The sequence below is a fragment of the Desmodus rotundus genome, chromosome 12, assembly GCF_022682495.2.
Source record: "Desmodus rotundus isolate HL8 chromosome 12, HLdesRot8A.1, whole genome shotgun sequence".
NCBI classification, from domain to species: Eukaryota; Metazoa; Chordata; class Mammalia; order Chiroptera; family Phyllostomidae; genus Desmodus; species Desmodus rotundus.
The window spans coordinates 52,887,948-52,903,953 of NC_071398.1; the positions used below are offsets into that span (position 1 = coordinate 52,887,948).

The 16,006-nt window shown below is 45.4% G+C and overlaps 5 protein-coding genes and 1 non-coding gene across 8 annotated transcripts; 2 read left to right on the plus strand and 4 right to left on the minus strand.

Moving 5' to 3' along the window:
• Window positions 1-209: 209 nt before the first annotated feature.
• On the minus strand, window positions 210-283 carry TRNAT-AGU (transfer RNA threonine (anticodon AGU)). Its single transcript has one exon. It is a non-coding gene; the product is annotated as a tRNA-Thr (tRNA).
• A 4,610-nt stretch (window positions 284-4,893) lies between these two features.
• LOC112313665 (histone H2A type 1-H) lies at window positions 4,894-5,285 on the minus strand. The gene has a single exon (XM_024570266.3). The coding sequence runs from the start codon at window positions 5,278-5,280 to the stop codon at window positions 4,894-4,896; it is 387 nt and encodes a 128-aa protein (XP_024426034.2). The 5' UTR covers window positions 5,281-5,285.
• Window positions 5,286-5,574: 289 nt separating this feature from the next.
• Window positions 5,575-11,225, plus strand: H2BC12 (H2B clustered histone 12). Of its 2 annotated transcripts, none has more exons than XM_045203773.2 (2): window positions 5,575-5,975; window positions 10,211-11,225. In XM_045203773.2, the coding sequence occupies exons 1-2, from the start codon at window positions 5,599-5,601 to the stop codon at window positions 10,221-10,223; spliced, it is 390 nt and encodes a 129-aa protein (XP_045059708.2). In that variant the 5' UTR covers window positions 5,575-5,598; the 3' UTR covers window positions 10,224-11,225. The 2 variants fall into 2 exon arrangements, with proteins under 2 accessions (XP_045059708.2, XP_053771672.1); XM_053915697.2 differs by lacking the exon at window positions 10,211-11,225 and adding an exon at window positions 7,457-7,580.
• Window positions 5,843-15,005, plus strand: LOC112313685 (histone H2B type 1-K). Of its 2 annotated transcripts, XM_045203769.2 has the most exons (4): window positions 5,843-5,975; window positions 12,107-12,485; window positions 14,535-14,605; window positions 14,701-15,005. In XM_045203769.2, exons 2-4 carry the CDS (start codon window positions 12,109-12,111, stop codon window positions 14,703-14,705), a joined length of 453 nt encoding a protein of 150 aa, XP_045059704.1. In that variant the 5' UTR covers window positions 5,843-5,975; window positions 12,107-12,108; the 3' UTR covers window positions 14,706-15,005. The 2 variants fall into 2 exon arrangements, 1 of the variants encoding a protein (XP_045059704.1); XR_002975717.4 differs by lacking the exon at window positions 5,843-5,975 and having other exon boundaries at window positions 11,980-12,644.
• LOC123480762 (histone H4) lies at window positions 6,850-7,679 on the minus strand. The gene has a single exon (XM_053915699.1). It carries the CDS (start codon window positions 7,669-7,671, stop codon window positions 7,360-7,362), a length of 312 nt encoding a protein of 103 aa, XP_053771674.1. The 5' UTR covers window positions 7,672-7,679; the 3' UTR covers window positions 6,850-7,359.
• On the minus strand, window positions 11,324-11,906 carry LOC112313638 (histone H2A type 1). The gene has a single exon (XM_024570238.4). The coding sequence runs from the start codon at window positions 11,799-11,801 to the stop codon at window positions 11,409-11,411; it is 393 nt and encodes a 130-aa protein (XP_024426006.1). The 5' UTR covers window positions 11,802-11,906; the 3' UTR covers window positions 11,324-11,408.
• Window positions 15,006-16,006: the final 1,001 nt, after the last annotated feature.

The window sequence follows — 16,006 nt, forward strand, 5'->3', positions numbered from 1 at the left end:
GAAACTCATCCTTTTCTATCAACTACAGAAACCATGGTCATTTCTCCTTCATGCCAGTCCCTCATGTTGTGATGCAATTAGCTGTCAAGAGACCCTCTATAATTGAAAGAATAATTCAGTATAGGTTTGATCAACTATATAAATTCCTTCATGCCGCTCTACCTTATTTAATGGCATGCGCCCTGTTGAAAACACAAAACCGAACAAGCAGGCCCCGCTGGGATTCGAACCCAGGATCTCCTGTTTACTAGACAGGCGCTTTGACCAGCTAAGCCACAGGGCCCCCTTTTAGGTAGATGTTCAGTTATATCACATTTGTAACTTTTTCTGTGAAATATAGTAATTTGCCAGACCTACTTGATTCTGTGACAGAGAACACATCTTGTTTTTGAATTCATTCTAAAGCAGAAACATCAACACTAAAAAAAATGCATTCTGTATTGCAGTATTTTTAAAAATCTTAAATTCAAATGAATGAAATTCCTATTTCATGGTGACTGTTGCCCTCTAGAGGAAATGATGGTTATTGCATCACATTTTAAATTTATTATTTACGTAAATCTTTTTGTCCACAAATGTTGAGTCACTATTGTGTCTCAGGTACTCGTCTAGGTATTGGAGGTAGATCAGCAAACAAACAGACAAAACCTTCTTCTATAGAATTTGTATTCTAGAGGAAGGTAAAGAAAGCAAGTTTTAAAAACTTGGTCTCCAAACCCGAAGCAAACAAGCGATGCCAGAACCAATTCCGCTGTCGCCAGGTGACAGAGCCCACGGTGCTACCTTCTGAGCTAATTCACTGCACGTGGCAAGACTGTCACGCTCTTTTTGTCTCATGTAACCTGCATGAGAAAGGAAGCAAAGCCGAGGACATACGAATGCGGAGGAGACTAGCATCTCGCCCAGACCAGGCGCCGTCAGGCCCCTCCTTCAAGGACAGTCTGGGCCTCGGTGATCGGTGGCTCCGGCTCCGCGTGGGGCAGCAGGAGGAAACGCCGCTGGGCCCCGTCCTGATCTGCTCTTGAACTGACTTGGTTCCTGTCCTCAGAGACTGTAAATCTGAGCGGAGGGTTTGGACTCACGTATTCCCGTTGTCCCCGTGTCCCGCTTGCTGCCACTCCCCATAAGCAACGTTTCTAACTTGTTTATCGTGCATCAGCATCGTTTTGATCACATGCATTTTTTGGACAAATTTGACTTTTTGTGTGTGTGCATATATTACACATTTATGTAAATGGTATAGTATATATTCGTATGCCTTTAAAAAAGCATTGTGACTTTAAGACCCATCTATGTTGCCATGTGTACACCCGTCATGGCTTTTACCTGCTATGCACAGACCCGTGGTTAGTTGCAGGAACTTGATTTTGTTAAGGATTTGTCTTTTTCCTCCCTTATGATTTGTACTTTGAGGTTATGCTTAAAGGGTCTTTCTCTGCTACTAAGTTATAAATTTTCTCTCAAAAATGTACAGATTTTCCTTTTCACATTTGAAACATTGATCAACCTGCATATCTAGACAAGTGTATGGTTCTTATGTGACAATCCGTTGGAGTCATGTCTTCTAGTGCCCCAAATTTTGGGTTGCTAAGGGTATCCAGGGTGCGTGGGTGCTCACTTAGCACCCTGCACTTCTTTATCTTAGCCTCCTCACAGTTCATATGATTATGTGTTGAATAAAACGTGTTTTTGTTTATATTCCTGTAAGCCTGGGCCAGTGTTTCAGGGATCTGTGCAGTCTCTCCTGGGCTCCCCAAACTGTAAACAGTACTTTGGTTCTTACAAGAAAAATACATGAGTTGTTCTATGTTGCTTCGATGAGTGAGTGGCAACCCTTTGAACTTAAAGTTTATAATTATATCAACATGGATTTGATCCTTGCTTGATCTTACCTTCTAATTCATCTTATTCAATGAGAACTGGAGACCACTCTCAATGGTACCAGAAAACCTACGAGTTTCTGTTTTGCACTCAGGCTATTTGATTATTTTTCTCTCTCCTTACCAAAGCCTGGGAAAAAACATTGACAGCCAGTATTTCATAGGTGCGTGGCTGAATCTTTCTACCACGATCCTAGCTCACCATGGATTTGGTATAATCACCCTCCGTCTATCAGTGTCTAAGTCTACTGTAATTTGATCCTAAGGAATGAAATTGAGAAGGCCTTGGACAACACAAAGGAGCTGCTAGGATCTGTGGCCCACAGACAACCTTCCTTAGCCTGGTGGCATCACCAGCAACTTGAGTATGGAAAGGCTCCCAACACTCACAAAGGCTGTGGAGGGCAGATCCCAGAGTTTGCAGGAGACTTGTCATACCAATGCTGTGTCACAGGGAAGGACAGTGGGAGAGAGATTGTGTAGGGGAGGAAAAATTCTTCCTCTGCTCCCTTAGGGTCTCTCTCTGGGCCTGAGAATTAAAAAGACATGGTATAGACTAATAGGGCAAAAACATACACATTTTATTAAATAATTTTTACATGTACATGGGAGCCCACACAAAAAAGTGAAGTCTCTGAGAACCAACACTTACACACCAGGCGGGACAAACATGATCACGTGACAAGACGAAAGCGTTGAGGCTAGGGCAGTTAGTAGAAAAGTGACTAGGAAGAAAAGGGTTAGTTTTTTTTTTGTTTTTTTTTTTTAATTTTTTTGGTCCAGATTTCTCTGAGTCTCAACTTCCTGTCTCTGGTTATAAGAATGTTTCTTCCTGCTGGTGTAGAAAGATACCCTTTCACGTGGGAATTTTATCTCCTGCTTTTAGAAAGGAAAATAAGGGCCAGAATGCCTGCCCCCCCCCCCCCCGTTTTTGCATCTGTTGTTTTCAAGTGCCTTTAATTCAAAATGATCAATATGCCAGAGGCATATGTATTGGGGGGTGGCATCCTCTGACCCCCTCCAATGCAAAACATTTATTTGCCTCTCATTTTAAACACAAATACCCTAAGCAAAACTCAGTGAGCAGTCCCCAGCAGCCGGTTCTGACCCAGTTACAAGTAAAGGGAGGTTATGGGAGCGGTTTATAAAGATCCGCTTCTCCAGCACCTGTTAATTGTGACAGGTTGTGTGGACCCCACATTGTAAGGTGGGTGCCTACCAGGGTTCTAATCGCAGCACTGCTCTGTCTGCAGCACCTCGACAGTTACTGGGCACGTGGTGCGGTGGACATTCCAAGATTATTTATTATTCCAAATAAATAATCTTGGAATGAATGGATGAACATAGAAGTGTTCCAAGGGTTAAGAATGTGGTTTTAGATAATCTTTTCCCGTGTGTTTACAATGACTCTACTTGCTAGGAAGATGCACGGGAAATGTAATTTAACACCAAAAAGACAAAGACAAAAACCAAAACTACACATTCCTAAATTATCTTTGAATCTAATAAATGTAAACTTTTTCTAATGTACTTACTCAGAAACGTGGGCCTCTGGAGCGTGTGGTTTCATAGCGCAGCCGTTACCACGTCTCCTTCACACACAGAATGTCCTGGGTTCCACCCCCCCAGTGGAACCAATAATAGGTGGTTTTTCCTCCCTTCCCCCTCCCCAAGGTAAACGGAAGGGGTCTTTTGCTATCCACTGCCACGTACTGCCAGCTCTGGCTCACAATCGTGGGTCGGCCTGTCACCAAGAAAGGAGAAAGAAGACAGTAGTTTTTGAGCTCCCACAATCCACAAGTCCAGGGGAGAGGTGTCATTTGTGTGTCTCAGAGTGTGGTGCTGTGGAGAAGTGGGCCCATGGAAGCTCCTCTGGGGACTTGCTTATCTCCGGTCACCTCCCCTCCTCAGGTCAACTCTCCTCCACACTCACCTTGCCCGGTCCACTTGCCCCTTTGTAACTCTACTGTACAAACAGAAGAGGTTAGAGACAGGAGCTATTCCTCTGAGCCATGATTCCCCCCTCAAGGGTTCCTCCAATTTTCTCCAGATTGTCAGTTTTCTGAGCACTTGCCTGGCCAGAATACTTGGAAGTGCCTGACTCATGAACAGTCTGCTGGGAAAGGTGGCACAGGAAACCTGGACCTGCATTTGAAGTCATTTTCTCGTGTTCAAAAGGAAGTTTTCTATTTTTGTTTTTATTACCTCAGTTTCTTCTTCAGGACTCCTAGCCAATGCCAACTGGACCTGAGTAGAGTTAGGAAGAGAAGCATTGCAGAGAAAGAGGAAAACAAACAAAAAAACTAGGGGCACTTGCTGTTTGGCTGGCTTAAGCGGGTGGTAAGGCAGCACAATGAGATGTGCATTTGTCTCTCTTGGTTCCGGGTAGATTACAAATCTCTGCAACTTCGCACGCATTTTGCAGTCTGCACTGCAGTTGAAAAGGGTGCGAAAGTACACCTGCAACCTCAAGCTCCTGCCTTAACTCAGATTCCAACCGAGGTTGCTGTGACAACACAGTACTAACTACTATCGCATCAGTGTGCCACCAGGTGTACCTGACTCGGCCTTTCCACTGCTCTCTTCCCAGTTTATCTCCACTTACTCAACCTAAAATAGCCCCATTGTGCTCTGTAGCTTAATCACTGTTATTTTCTTCACCGCACATCCATCACCTGACAGCACACGTTTACGCATTTGCCTCTTCCAACCGGGCTGGCACGGAGGCTGTTCTCTAGCTTGCATTCTCTGTTGCACGCTGAGCTGCTGTGAGCTCAGGAGATAAATACACGTACTCCAAAGGAATAGGATCACGAACTTACCAACATGTGTGTAACTTCTGATATGCTAAATCAATAAAACAAAACCTAATTCTCGTTCAGATTAATTCGCAAGTGAAAGGGGAGGTGACTGCTAAGAGAATGTGGCAGATTGTGTGTACCAACTCTCTATGACAGTGTGAGTGGCTCTGAAAAGAGCCTTTGTTTTCCAGAGTTCCTAACCCGGTTCCTCCTTACTTGGCCTTGTGGTGGCTCTCGGTCTTCTTGGGCAGCAGCACGGCCTGGATGTTGGGCAGCACGCCACCCTGCGCGATGGTCACCTTGCCCAGCAGCTTGTTGAGCTCCTCGTCGTTGCGGATGGCCAGCTGCAGGTGGCGCGGGATGATGCGCGTCTTCTTGTTGTCGCGCGCCGCGTTGCCCGCCAGCTCCAGGATCTCGGCAGTCAGGTACTCCAGCACGGCCGCCAGGTACACGGGCGCGCCGGCGCCCACGCGCTCGGCGTAGTTGCCCTTGCGGAGCAGGCGGTGCACGCGGCCCACGGGGAACTGGAGTCCGGCGCGCGACGAGCGCGTCTTGGCCTTGGCGCGCGCCTTGCCGCCCTGCTTCCCGCGTCCTGACATTTTTACTTCAGGACTCTTTCAACAATTAAGCATAAAAGTGAAACTACAAGAATGGCACATTTTATAAACGATCTTAAGAGCGAAAAAGCAGATTTGTCATTGGTCAACTTTTTAGCTTCATCTTGGCCAGTGAAAACATACCTTTTGGACTCTTGAGTTATGATTGGACTAAGCGAATTTTTTCACGTTCCGATTATCCACCAATCAGACAAAGGGCTTTATCGCCTTATTTGCATGTGAAGTTTTATATAAACAGGGCACGTCACGCTACGCTACTAGTTTGCTGTCTTTCACCACAGTTTGGTGGGTTTCTCGACCATGCCTGAACCAGCCAAGTCCGCGCCCGCGCCGAAGAAGGGCTCCAAGAAGGCCGTGACCAAGGCGCAGAAGAAGGACGGCAAGAAGCGTAAGCGCAGCCGCAAGGAGAGCTACTCGGTGTACGTGTACAAGGTGCTCAAGCAGGTGCACCCGGACACGGGCATCTCGTCCAAGGCCATGGGCATCATGAACTCGTTCGTCAACGACATCTTCGAGCGCATCGCGGGCGAGGCGTCGCGCCTGGCGCATTACAACAAGCGCTCGACCATCACGTCCCGGGAGATCCAGACGGCCGTGCGCCTGCTGCTGCCCGGGGAGCTGGCCAAGCACGCCGTGTCCGAGGGCACCAAGGCCGTCACCAAGTACACCAGCGCCAAGTAAGTGCCTGCTGTAGGCACCTTTTAACCCAAAGGCTCTTTTCAGAGCCACTCAGTCGTCGATATTAGAGCTGTAGATATATATATCTCAAGCTGGGGGTGAAGTACATAAATGTTACATCAGTGGAGGAACAGAAATACTTACAAAACTGAGTGAACGTAGTACTATGTTTAGGAGTATGTACATTGGAAGTTAAAAAGGTGTCAACTGCAAGCACTAGAATTAGGACACTTGTGAATCCCGGAGCACGGGGACAGACAGCTGGTGCTGTTGAGAAGAGACAGTGGTGTAACCATACTTGTGTGTTGATTTTATTAGCATGTTGTGTGTTCCTGACATTTTAGTATTTAATATGGTACCAGAGTAAACAAGAAGAGCATTTATGATCAAGACTTCAGACGCCTCTAATGTGTAATGCAGTTGGTAAACAATGTAAAGGGAGCTACTTTAAAATAGTGCTGCCATGCCAGAGGAACTTCCTTGTACGTATTACACCTCAAACCTTGGAGAGTTCAAACGGGAAAGTACTTGTACTGGGCCTAGTGCAACATTGTGCCAAAGAACACCACGGGACAAACCAGCTCCATTCCTTTGTTAAGACCCCTTCATCCTGTCATAAACCTTTTTGGCACCGGGGACTGGTTTCATGAAAGAAAATTTCCCATGGACCGGAGTGGGTGGTGGAGCTCAGGCGGTCATGTGAGCAATGGGAAGCGAGAGGAAGCTTCCCTCGCTCACCTCCTGCTGTGCGGCCCGGTACCAGTCCCTGGCCCGAAGGTTGGAGACCCCTGATTAAAAGGACCAATGAGGTTAGTGAGGGGCAGGACCATCTAGACCCCAGGCCTCAGATACATGGTTAATCAGGCTCCAGGCAGTTCCAACCCAGAGCCAGAAACAGGGAAGGCCACAGGCAAAGGTCACAAAGGCCCCACCCTCACTTCCCACAATCAGCAACTCCCTTAGTTACACGTAAACCCAAAATGGGCTTCGGTGGCAAAGGGAGTGGGAAGATTTTCCCGTGCTTATCCTGGGCAAACACCGAATTGAGGCCCAGCGTTTTGGTCTTTATGTCGTTTTAACCGGCTGGGTTTCTAGGCGGCCGGCTGAACAGTTGCAGACTGTGGGTGTGTTTAGTAATTTACTGAGATTTGAGACTTCCAAAGAGCAAAGCTAAAGGGTTCGTTGCCGTTTCCAGGAAACTCTGGACAAACGCAAACAGGGGCTATTACAATCCTTTGTGCCCCATCTTCTCCAATTTACTTTGTTCTACCAGCCTCATTATCCCTGCGAACTAAGAAAGCTGCACAGAGCTCCTCCCCAAAAGTAGGCGGCCCTGAAAAGGACCTTTGGTGGAGACGAGGTTATGGTGATAAATACAGTAACTTAGCCCCCGAAGCCGTAGAGGGTGCGGCCCTGGCGCTTGAGCGCGTAGACCACGTCCATGGCCGTGACCGTCTTGCGCTTGGCGTGCTCCGTGTAGATGACGGCGTCCCGGATCACGTTCTCCAGGAAGACCTTGAGCACCCCGCGGGTCTCCTCGTAGATGAGCCCGGAGATGCGCTTGACGCCGCCGCGGCGGGCCAGGCGCCGGATGGCGGGCTTGGTGATGCCCTGGATGTTGTCGCGCAGCACCTTGCGGTGGCGCTTGGCGCCGCCTTTGCCCAGACCTTTCCCGCCTTTCCCGCGACCAGACATTCCGAAGACAAAGACCCGTAATCCGCCAAGAATGTCAGCAGTTCCATCTTATAGGGAACCCCGGAGGACGAGAGTGAAAACCTAAAGAGCCGCGCAGGAAGTTGTTCTTGGTGGCAGGAAGGGGCCTAAAAACAGAAAACCTACTATAGTAGGGTCTCTTTCTTTTCTGTTCTTTTCAAAGATTTTGAATCCTGAACACCCTGGCTGTTTTTCTCCCTCTATTCTTATTTAATGTGCCTTGCGCTTCATCCAAATTAAACAACGGAACCTTAACATTGTAGAGGATACACAAAAACAGTGAAGGAAATACTGTGTTTTTATCTCTGCGTATATACATGTACTGTCTAACAGTGTTTGCCTGAGGCCACAACTTTGGAATGTTTCTCTCCTTAATATATAGGAGAGATATAGTCCATATGCTGACTGCACAGAAGTTGACCAAGATGGAATAATAAAGCAGAGAATATTAAGATCTTCCAGATATATCGTTCAATTCTGTTCCACCAAATTACCAATTTTTATTTTCCACAGCAGCTCCTAGTGTGTCTTACTAATGATGAGTAGGACCACTTCAAAACTAATTCCAACAATCCAGATACAGAGAATTAACTTTAAAAAAGAAAAAAAAAACAAGCTGGTTAATCAGGACATCATATATTTCCCTGCTGATTTGAGGAACTTAATTTATCATATTGAATATTTCTCACAGTTCTCGAGTTTTATTGTTCCACTGATCAGTCTATGTCTATTGCTGAAGTATTATTATTATTTCTAATGTTGAACAGTATTTTGGTATTTGACAGTAAATTCCCACCTCAATTTTTTTTCAAAAAATTTCTTTTATCACGAGTCTTTTAAAGATATTAAAAATAATTTTATGCACTTGTAACACATAAATTTTCTTAATAAATTTATCCGTTGGTTGCGTAAATTTATCTTTGCCATACTGTGTCCTGGTTCCCTGAAAAGTTATACTACCAATCCATGTATACCGCAGTAGACTATTTTCCAGATAACATGTCATTTGAAAAATTAAAAAAACTTGCAACAAGAGCAATTAATTTTTTACTAGGGAATATGTAGAAAATTCAAATGAAGGGGGGAAAAGTATACCTTTTTTACTATATTTCTTCAACTTTAGTTATCTGGAATACATTTCCAGACCTTTCTCTACTTTAAAAATCAGCAAATTTCCCACCATGCTGTAGTCTCCTTGCCTGTATGAAACTAGTGATAAATTAGCAATGGATGGATAAGTTTGTAAGACTCTCTGTAGTTTCTGAAATTAATAGCGAAAGCATTTATTCTTCTATAAACATTATTTTATAAAAACATGGTGCTATTCAGGCTTTTTTCTAATATACTAAAAATTAATATATCAAGATAAATACTTACAATCAAGGTATTTTTCTTGTATCTTTACATAATTTCTCATTTTAAAGGGAGCAGAATTCACCACCCCTAATTACACCTCTTTGGTGTAAGGATCACTTTCAGCTGATTATGAGAAACAACAGAAAAAGTCTTTGAAAAACGTGGAAGCTCCTTTTTTTGTCAAGGACATTTAGATCTATAATGGAAATCTCCCTCCCTGTGCCTGCAAGAGCTTGCCCACTCCCAGTCCCAAGGCTCACCAATGGAGAAGGCGCCTACTTAATCTGCAGGACAAAACCTACCTTCTCCCAGGTAGCCTCTCCTGACTGCCCTGCCTCTGACCACCCCACCCAGTCTTTTGTCTTTAACTGGAAATGGTAAATAAGGTGGAAATGGCTTGGGCCATTTTGGGGAGTTTAGTCTTTGTTCCTGAGTATCTGTGACATATATATTGGTATACAAATTGATAAAATTCTGGTTTTATCTTGTTATTTCGTCTTTATCACGGACTATCAGCCAAAAACCCAGAATGGCACAGGGAAAACGATTTTTTCTTCTGTTACACTGGACACATCAAATGTGGCAATAAACTATTAGTCACAATTGCAAAATACATCCTATACCTACCCATTGTCTACTGCCACCCATGAGATCATGCCATGGTTATCTCTCAAAGATGACTGGAATGTGTAATTTATATCCTTCTACGGTTTGTATTCACCATACAGGTGGTTGCCTTAGTGAACTTTCAAAGAAACCTAAGTCAGGTTATGCCATTTCTTCAGACCTCATAGAATTGACATGTAGAATGATTTGGAAAACTCAGCATGGCATATAAAACCTTACAGGATCCTAAAGCTCCTCCTTACCTGACCTCTGCCTGTCTCTGAACTCACTTTCCACCCCTGCATCCTCAGCCCCGGAGCCCGCTAGACATTCCACATACATGACGGTCTCGGGAGTTTGTAGTATCTTCTATGCTTACAGCATCACCCAAAAGAGCAAACTAACTTACTACCTGGTTTTATTCAAATTTTTGCTCAAATACACGCTAGTGAAAATGTTTCCAGAGTCCTGGTAATGGTTTGAAGAGTGCCCGCTCACCCCCACTCCTGTCTACCTGGATCCCCACATGCCACCTTATTTAGAAATGGGGTCTTTGCAGGTGTAACTATTAAGGATCTCGAGAGGAAAACATCTTGGATTTAGAACGGGTCCTGAATCTGAAGACAGCAGTCATTCTGTAAGAAGAGGAAAGGACAGGCTCACAGACAAGGAGGCTGTGAAGAAGGTGGAGGTTGCAGGTGTGTTGCAGGCCAAGGAACACTGCGACTTCAGGCAACCACCCACAGCTGTGAGTGCCCTTCAGTCTCGCCCTCAAAGGCTCTAGAACAGGGGTATCCAACCCTCGGCCCAAGGGCTGCATGCGGCCCAGGATGGCTATGAATGTGGCCCAACACAAAATCATAAATTTACTTAAAGCCTTTCTTTCCCTCATCAGTTTTCGTTAGTGTTTGTGTATTTAATGTGTGGCCCAGAGACACCAAAAGATTGGACACTCCTTCCCTAGAATGAACGAGCCCCGGTAGCATCGTGGTCTCGGACTTCCGGACTCCAGAACTGTGAGGGGCAAGTGTTTGTTGTTTAGTACCGTCGGTTTGTGGTACATTGTTACTGGGAGCTCCAGTAAATTAAATTAACAGTAACACGAAAGAAAACACTCCCAGCTCCCTGCCCCTCTCTCTAGTCCCTGGACCTGACTTAGTTCACCTTAGAGTACTGATCACGACCTAAAATTTAGTTTTTTAAAAAATCGAGGGGCCATTTCAGTGTCTGTCATCATTATATACGGTGGCCAGCATTTTTTACTGTAAGAATTTATATTAGAATTTATGCTAGGGCTAGCAAAGATTTAATAAGTCTATACAGGATGCATATGAATACCTCATTTTTTCATGCAACTTCTTCACAATGTTTTGCTTTCTAGAGGGAAATGTGTATCATCAATGCCTCACTTTCATTTTCTTACCCAATAAAAACAAATGCTAAACTCTACCAGAAGAGTTAAGCACTTCACGTTTAAATCCTGAGGTATTTAACCCTGAGGGCCCGAGGCATTGATCACTTTACTCACTTGATACACAGTATGTGTCCGTTTTACTCTGATGGTGACATGCACTTAACTTTCAAATGTACAGTTATCTCATTTCACGGGCATTTATGTACTGACATGTGTGAAATATGCTAAAAACCATCTTTAAGTAGCGGCTACAACACGACACAGGCAAGCTCTTTTAATGGAAATATGGGTGGCTCTGAAAAGAGCCTTTGGTTAAAGTTGAGAAAGACCCAAATCGTCCAGTTCACTTGCCCTTGGCCTTGTGATGGCTCTCGGTCTTCTTGGGCAGCAGCACGGCCTGGATGTTGGGCAGGACGCCACCCTGCGCGATGGTCACCTTGCCCAGCAGCTTGTTGAGTTCCTCGTCGTTGCGGATGGCCAGCTGCAGGTGGCGCGGGATGATGCGCGTCTTCTTGTTGTCCCGCGCCGCGTTGCCCGCCAGCTCCAGGATCTCGGCCGTCAGGTACTCCAGCACGGCCGCCAGGTACACGGGCGCGCCGGCGCCCACGCGCTCGGCGTAGTTGCCCTTGCGGAGCAGGCGGTGCACGCGGCCCACGGGGAACTGGAGTCCGGCGCGCGACGAGCGCGTCTTGGCCTTAGCGCGCGCCTTGCCGCCCTGCTTCCCGCGTCCAGACATGATGGATTAGAAAATAGGTTCGGGTTAGAGTGGATTAAGAGATCCAGATATGCCCTGTTTATAGTCGTTCCCGGGCTCGAAAGTGAACCTCTGTCATTGGCGAAAAGTTACAGCCTTTCACCTAAACCAATAGGATCCATGTTGTGAAATACGCTTACTTTGACTGGACAATATTCATGTGACGTTTCTGGAGTTCCCGCCAGTCAGACTCGACTTTGCTCACCGCCTCCTTAAGAGGCTGTGAACCGAGAGGACACTCGCAGCCTCACGCTCCTTTTTCCCATTTCTTTGGCCCTTCCTCCCAGCCATGCCTGAACCAGCCAAGTCCGCGCCCGCGCCGAAGAAGGGCTCCAAGAAGGCCGTGACCAAGGCTCAGAAGAAGGACGGCAAGAAGCGCAAGCGCAGCCGCAAGGAGAGCTACTCGGTGTACGTGTACAAGGTGCTCAAGCAGGTGCACCCGGACACGGGCATCTCGTCCAAGGCCATGGGCATCATGAACTCGTTCGTCAACGACATCTTCGAGCGCATCGCGGGCGAGGCGTCGCGCCTGGCGCATTACAACAAGCGCTCGACCATCACGTCCCGGGAGATCCAGACGGCCGTGCGCCTGCTGCTGCCCGGGGAGCTGGCCAAGCACGCCGTGTCCGAGGGCACCAAGGCCGTCACCAAGTACACCAGCGCCAAGTAAGTGCCTGCTGTAGGCACCTTTTAACCCAAAGGCTCTTTTCAGAGCCACCTATTTTCTCAGAGAGAGCTGCTGCTCAGTTGGCCTCCTGTGCTGCGCCTCTTAACTCGTTTAGTCTGCGAAGCCGGGCAACAATCCTTTGAGAAGCGGCTGTTAAGGTAAGCTCGAGATCAACTAACCACAGAACCTTGACCCTTTCAGATGTCTAGAACTCCTTTAGCTTTCCAGTACCATTTAGGAACTTACTACATTTAAATGGGCTCTACAACCCTTTCTCGAGGTTAAGAAAAGATCGGAAAATGTTAAACTCCAAATTCAACTACGCTGGGGTCACCTAAGTGAGATAGTGTTGGACCCAGCCGGGGCCTAGGTGCGCGGGCAATTTGAATTGGCCCGTGTGTGCGCGCCTGCGCTCTGCGCCCGCAGTGGCCCCGCCCTCCCGGAAGCCTCACCCTGGGGTGCTGGAGGTCCCCGGCTCCCAGCTTGATAAGCACTGCTAGTCGATCCTGCTAGTTATTCACTTTTCTTTAGCGTTGTGTTGCATTTGGCAGTAGTTTTATTTCCTCTTGAATTTTTGTTGGAGAGGAAGTTATTGGAAGATATAATTTCCAGACTGAGAAATACCAGTGCTTGACATACTGCTTTCCCTTTGCCGTATTTTCGTATGTTGAATATTGCAAGACAAAACACGAATACTTACTGTCCAATGAAGGCAAAAAGGCTTGAGAGCATTTATCCCAGAGTCCTCTGGAGTAAATGTTCATTTTCTATTTTAAAGTTCCTTTGGTTAGTGAAGGGGACTGAAGGACCAGAAGAATATGATACCAGAAGCAAAATTTGAAATGAAAAGCTAGAAAATAAATGGCATATTTAGCTAGTCAGAGAATATGATTTTAATTTCTAGGGAAAAACCGCGGACAAAAAGAGGTTCTACAGAAAGTTACTTCACAGGGTGATCTGAATGTAATTTCCTAACTGGGCAGGTTATGTTGCTTAGTCAGGCCCCAGGCCTGTAATCCTTTAGTTAAATACTTACCTATGCCTTAATCCTTGTCCATTGTTTCTATGCATATAGGTTAACACACCTTTGAAATATCTCTTTTCAGGCTCCTCCGAAGAGGTAACCACCCTCAAGAGGACAAATAATCTTTCTTAAAAAGTATATTTTATTGCTTATGCTATTACAGTTGCCCTGACATTATCCCCTTTGCCCCCCTCCACTCAGCATCCCCCACTCCCTCAGGCAATTCCCCCACTATTCAAATAATCTTAACTAGGCTATAATCCAGTTCCTGCCTTGCTTTCTCCCACCCTCATGTAATCTTTTGTCCCCACCTTAATTTAAAATGTTTAAAAAGAAACTGAAACTTGTGTCCTGGAGCATTTGAGATTTTGCTTCCCTGCATTTGTCAACAGCATGGCTCAAATAAACTAAAAAGTTCTCTACAGGTTTGGACCTTTCTTATGTCAACAGCCCTTTGACTTAAAATTTTAAAAAGTATATCGGGTTACACTGGATAATAAAATTATATGTTTCAAGGGTAAAAATTCTATAATACACCTGTATATTGTGTGTTCACCACCCCAAGTATTTTGATTTAAATTTGAATGGAAAAATATCAGTATGATCTTAGTAAACATTTTTTTCCCCTAACACTTCTCACAGGAAAGGCCTACAGGCAATGAATTCATGAAAAGAAGATTCCCATCATGCAGATTATAGTTTCTCAACTCCTTCTCCAAAGAGTAAACTGTGCTTGGAGGTTTCGGTTAAATGTTATGAATTAAAATATTTTTAAGAGACATAGCAACTAAGGTAGATCTAATGGAATCCTAATTCAGACAAGATTATTGGAAATATTGGAGGCGTTTGAGAATTTTTTTGAAGGACTACATATTGCATGATGTTACAAATCATTTTTAATTTTCTTAGGTGTGAAAAACTTGTATTGTGTTTAGATCTGTGTATGTGAGGACATTTGTAAAAGTATCCGTGGTTGCAATAACATGTTTGTGATTTCTTTACACTGCCTCCCTCCTGCCCAAAGGAGGCAGAATAGTGAAGCAACAAGTGTGAAATGTTGGCCATTGTTGAAGCTTGCGTACTGGGTACTTGGAGGTAGGTTATTCTGTGTGCGTAGTCTCTGCCCCCAAAAAGTTTTATGAAAAGGTCGGCCCAATTAACTAACGTATTTTCTCTTTTGTTTAACAAAGGGTGATACTGAGAAGAATCAAGTGTTGGCAGAAATCCTGAGACTAAACTAAGGGAATAAGAGACGCCATCCGCCCACAGAGATGCTCCCAAACACAGACCCCTCCCTCCTCGCCAGGAGGAGGGATGCTACCGCCATCTGGTGGCCCTTTGTGGGAATACAGCCAAAATTTGTTAGGGTTGCTGTTAGGCAGTCTATTGCTAGGGTTTAATAATTGCACGTATAAAGAATACAACAATCGTGTTCTCAACAGTTTTCAACCGCACATTTTCCCCAACGATAATAAATAAACACGTTCATTAGTTTCCTGTGCATTCCTCTAGAACTTCTTTATTCCTTTTTTTATTTTGCCCCTTCTGGAATTTATATAAACACAAATATACACATGGGTTCCCGTTACCTCTCTTAACTCACAGCCAATGGCCCCATGTTCCTCTCACAGTACTGTCTCTCGCTTTTCTCATTAGTCAGCTCGGACCTTTTCCAATTAGTAAGGAGAGTGGCTGAAAGTTCTCGGCAGGTGCAGTCGAGCTAGTGATCCCAGTTGGGTAACCTCCTCCTACCGGGGACCCCACAATGGCTGCACCTCCCCTGAAAGGTAGTGTTCATCTGTGAGAGGAAGAGCCCACCTGGGGCTCTTTGAGGAGCCCCCAGGGGCTGAACTGGTCTGGACAGCTGTGGGGAGGCCGAATTCCTGTCCCCTTCCTGAAATGGGCACGAGATGCTCCATGAGGAGGGGTGTCCAGGTGCTAACCCCAGGCACTCCCCTTGGCAGTGAGGCTTTCTTTGACTGCCATCTTGTAATGAAGTCACCCTCCCATTCCCTGTCCCTTTTCTTCACAATATGTATTAAGAACTGACATGCTCTATATTTTCCTGGGTCACTTGCTTATCTTAACTGTACCTCCCCCCCACTAGAACGTGAGTCCACTGACACCTGGACTTTTCTTCTCCTCCTTCCTTTCATCTTCTTGTCCTCCTTCTCCCCCTTCTTCTTCAGAAAATATCTCTGAATAAATAAGTGAAGTAATATTCCTTGGCTCCACTGTTGCCAAGAGGAAGACTCTCAAAGAATTTTATTTACTTCCTTCAGTGGATGATCCCAAAGATGAGAGACAAATTGCTATCCACTCCCACCACTGTGAGTGATCTGACTGGTTGAATTCCTGGTTTTCTCTCCCAAACAAAAACCCTTCAGTGTTGTTCAAACTCTGACTGTTTCTTTTTCCTTCAATGTTTTTGATTAATGATTATAGGCACACACATTTTTTTAAATATATACCAAATGAAGCCATTGAAATACTGTG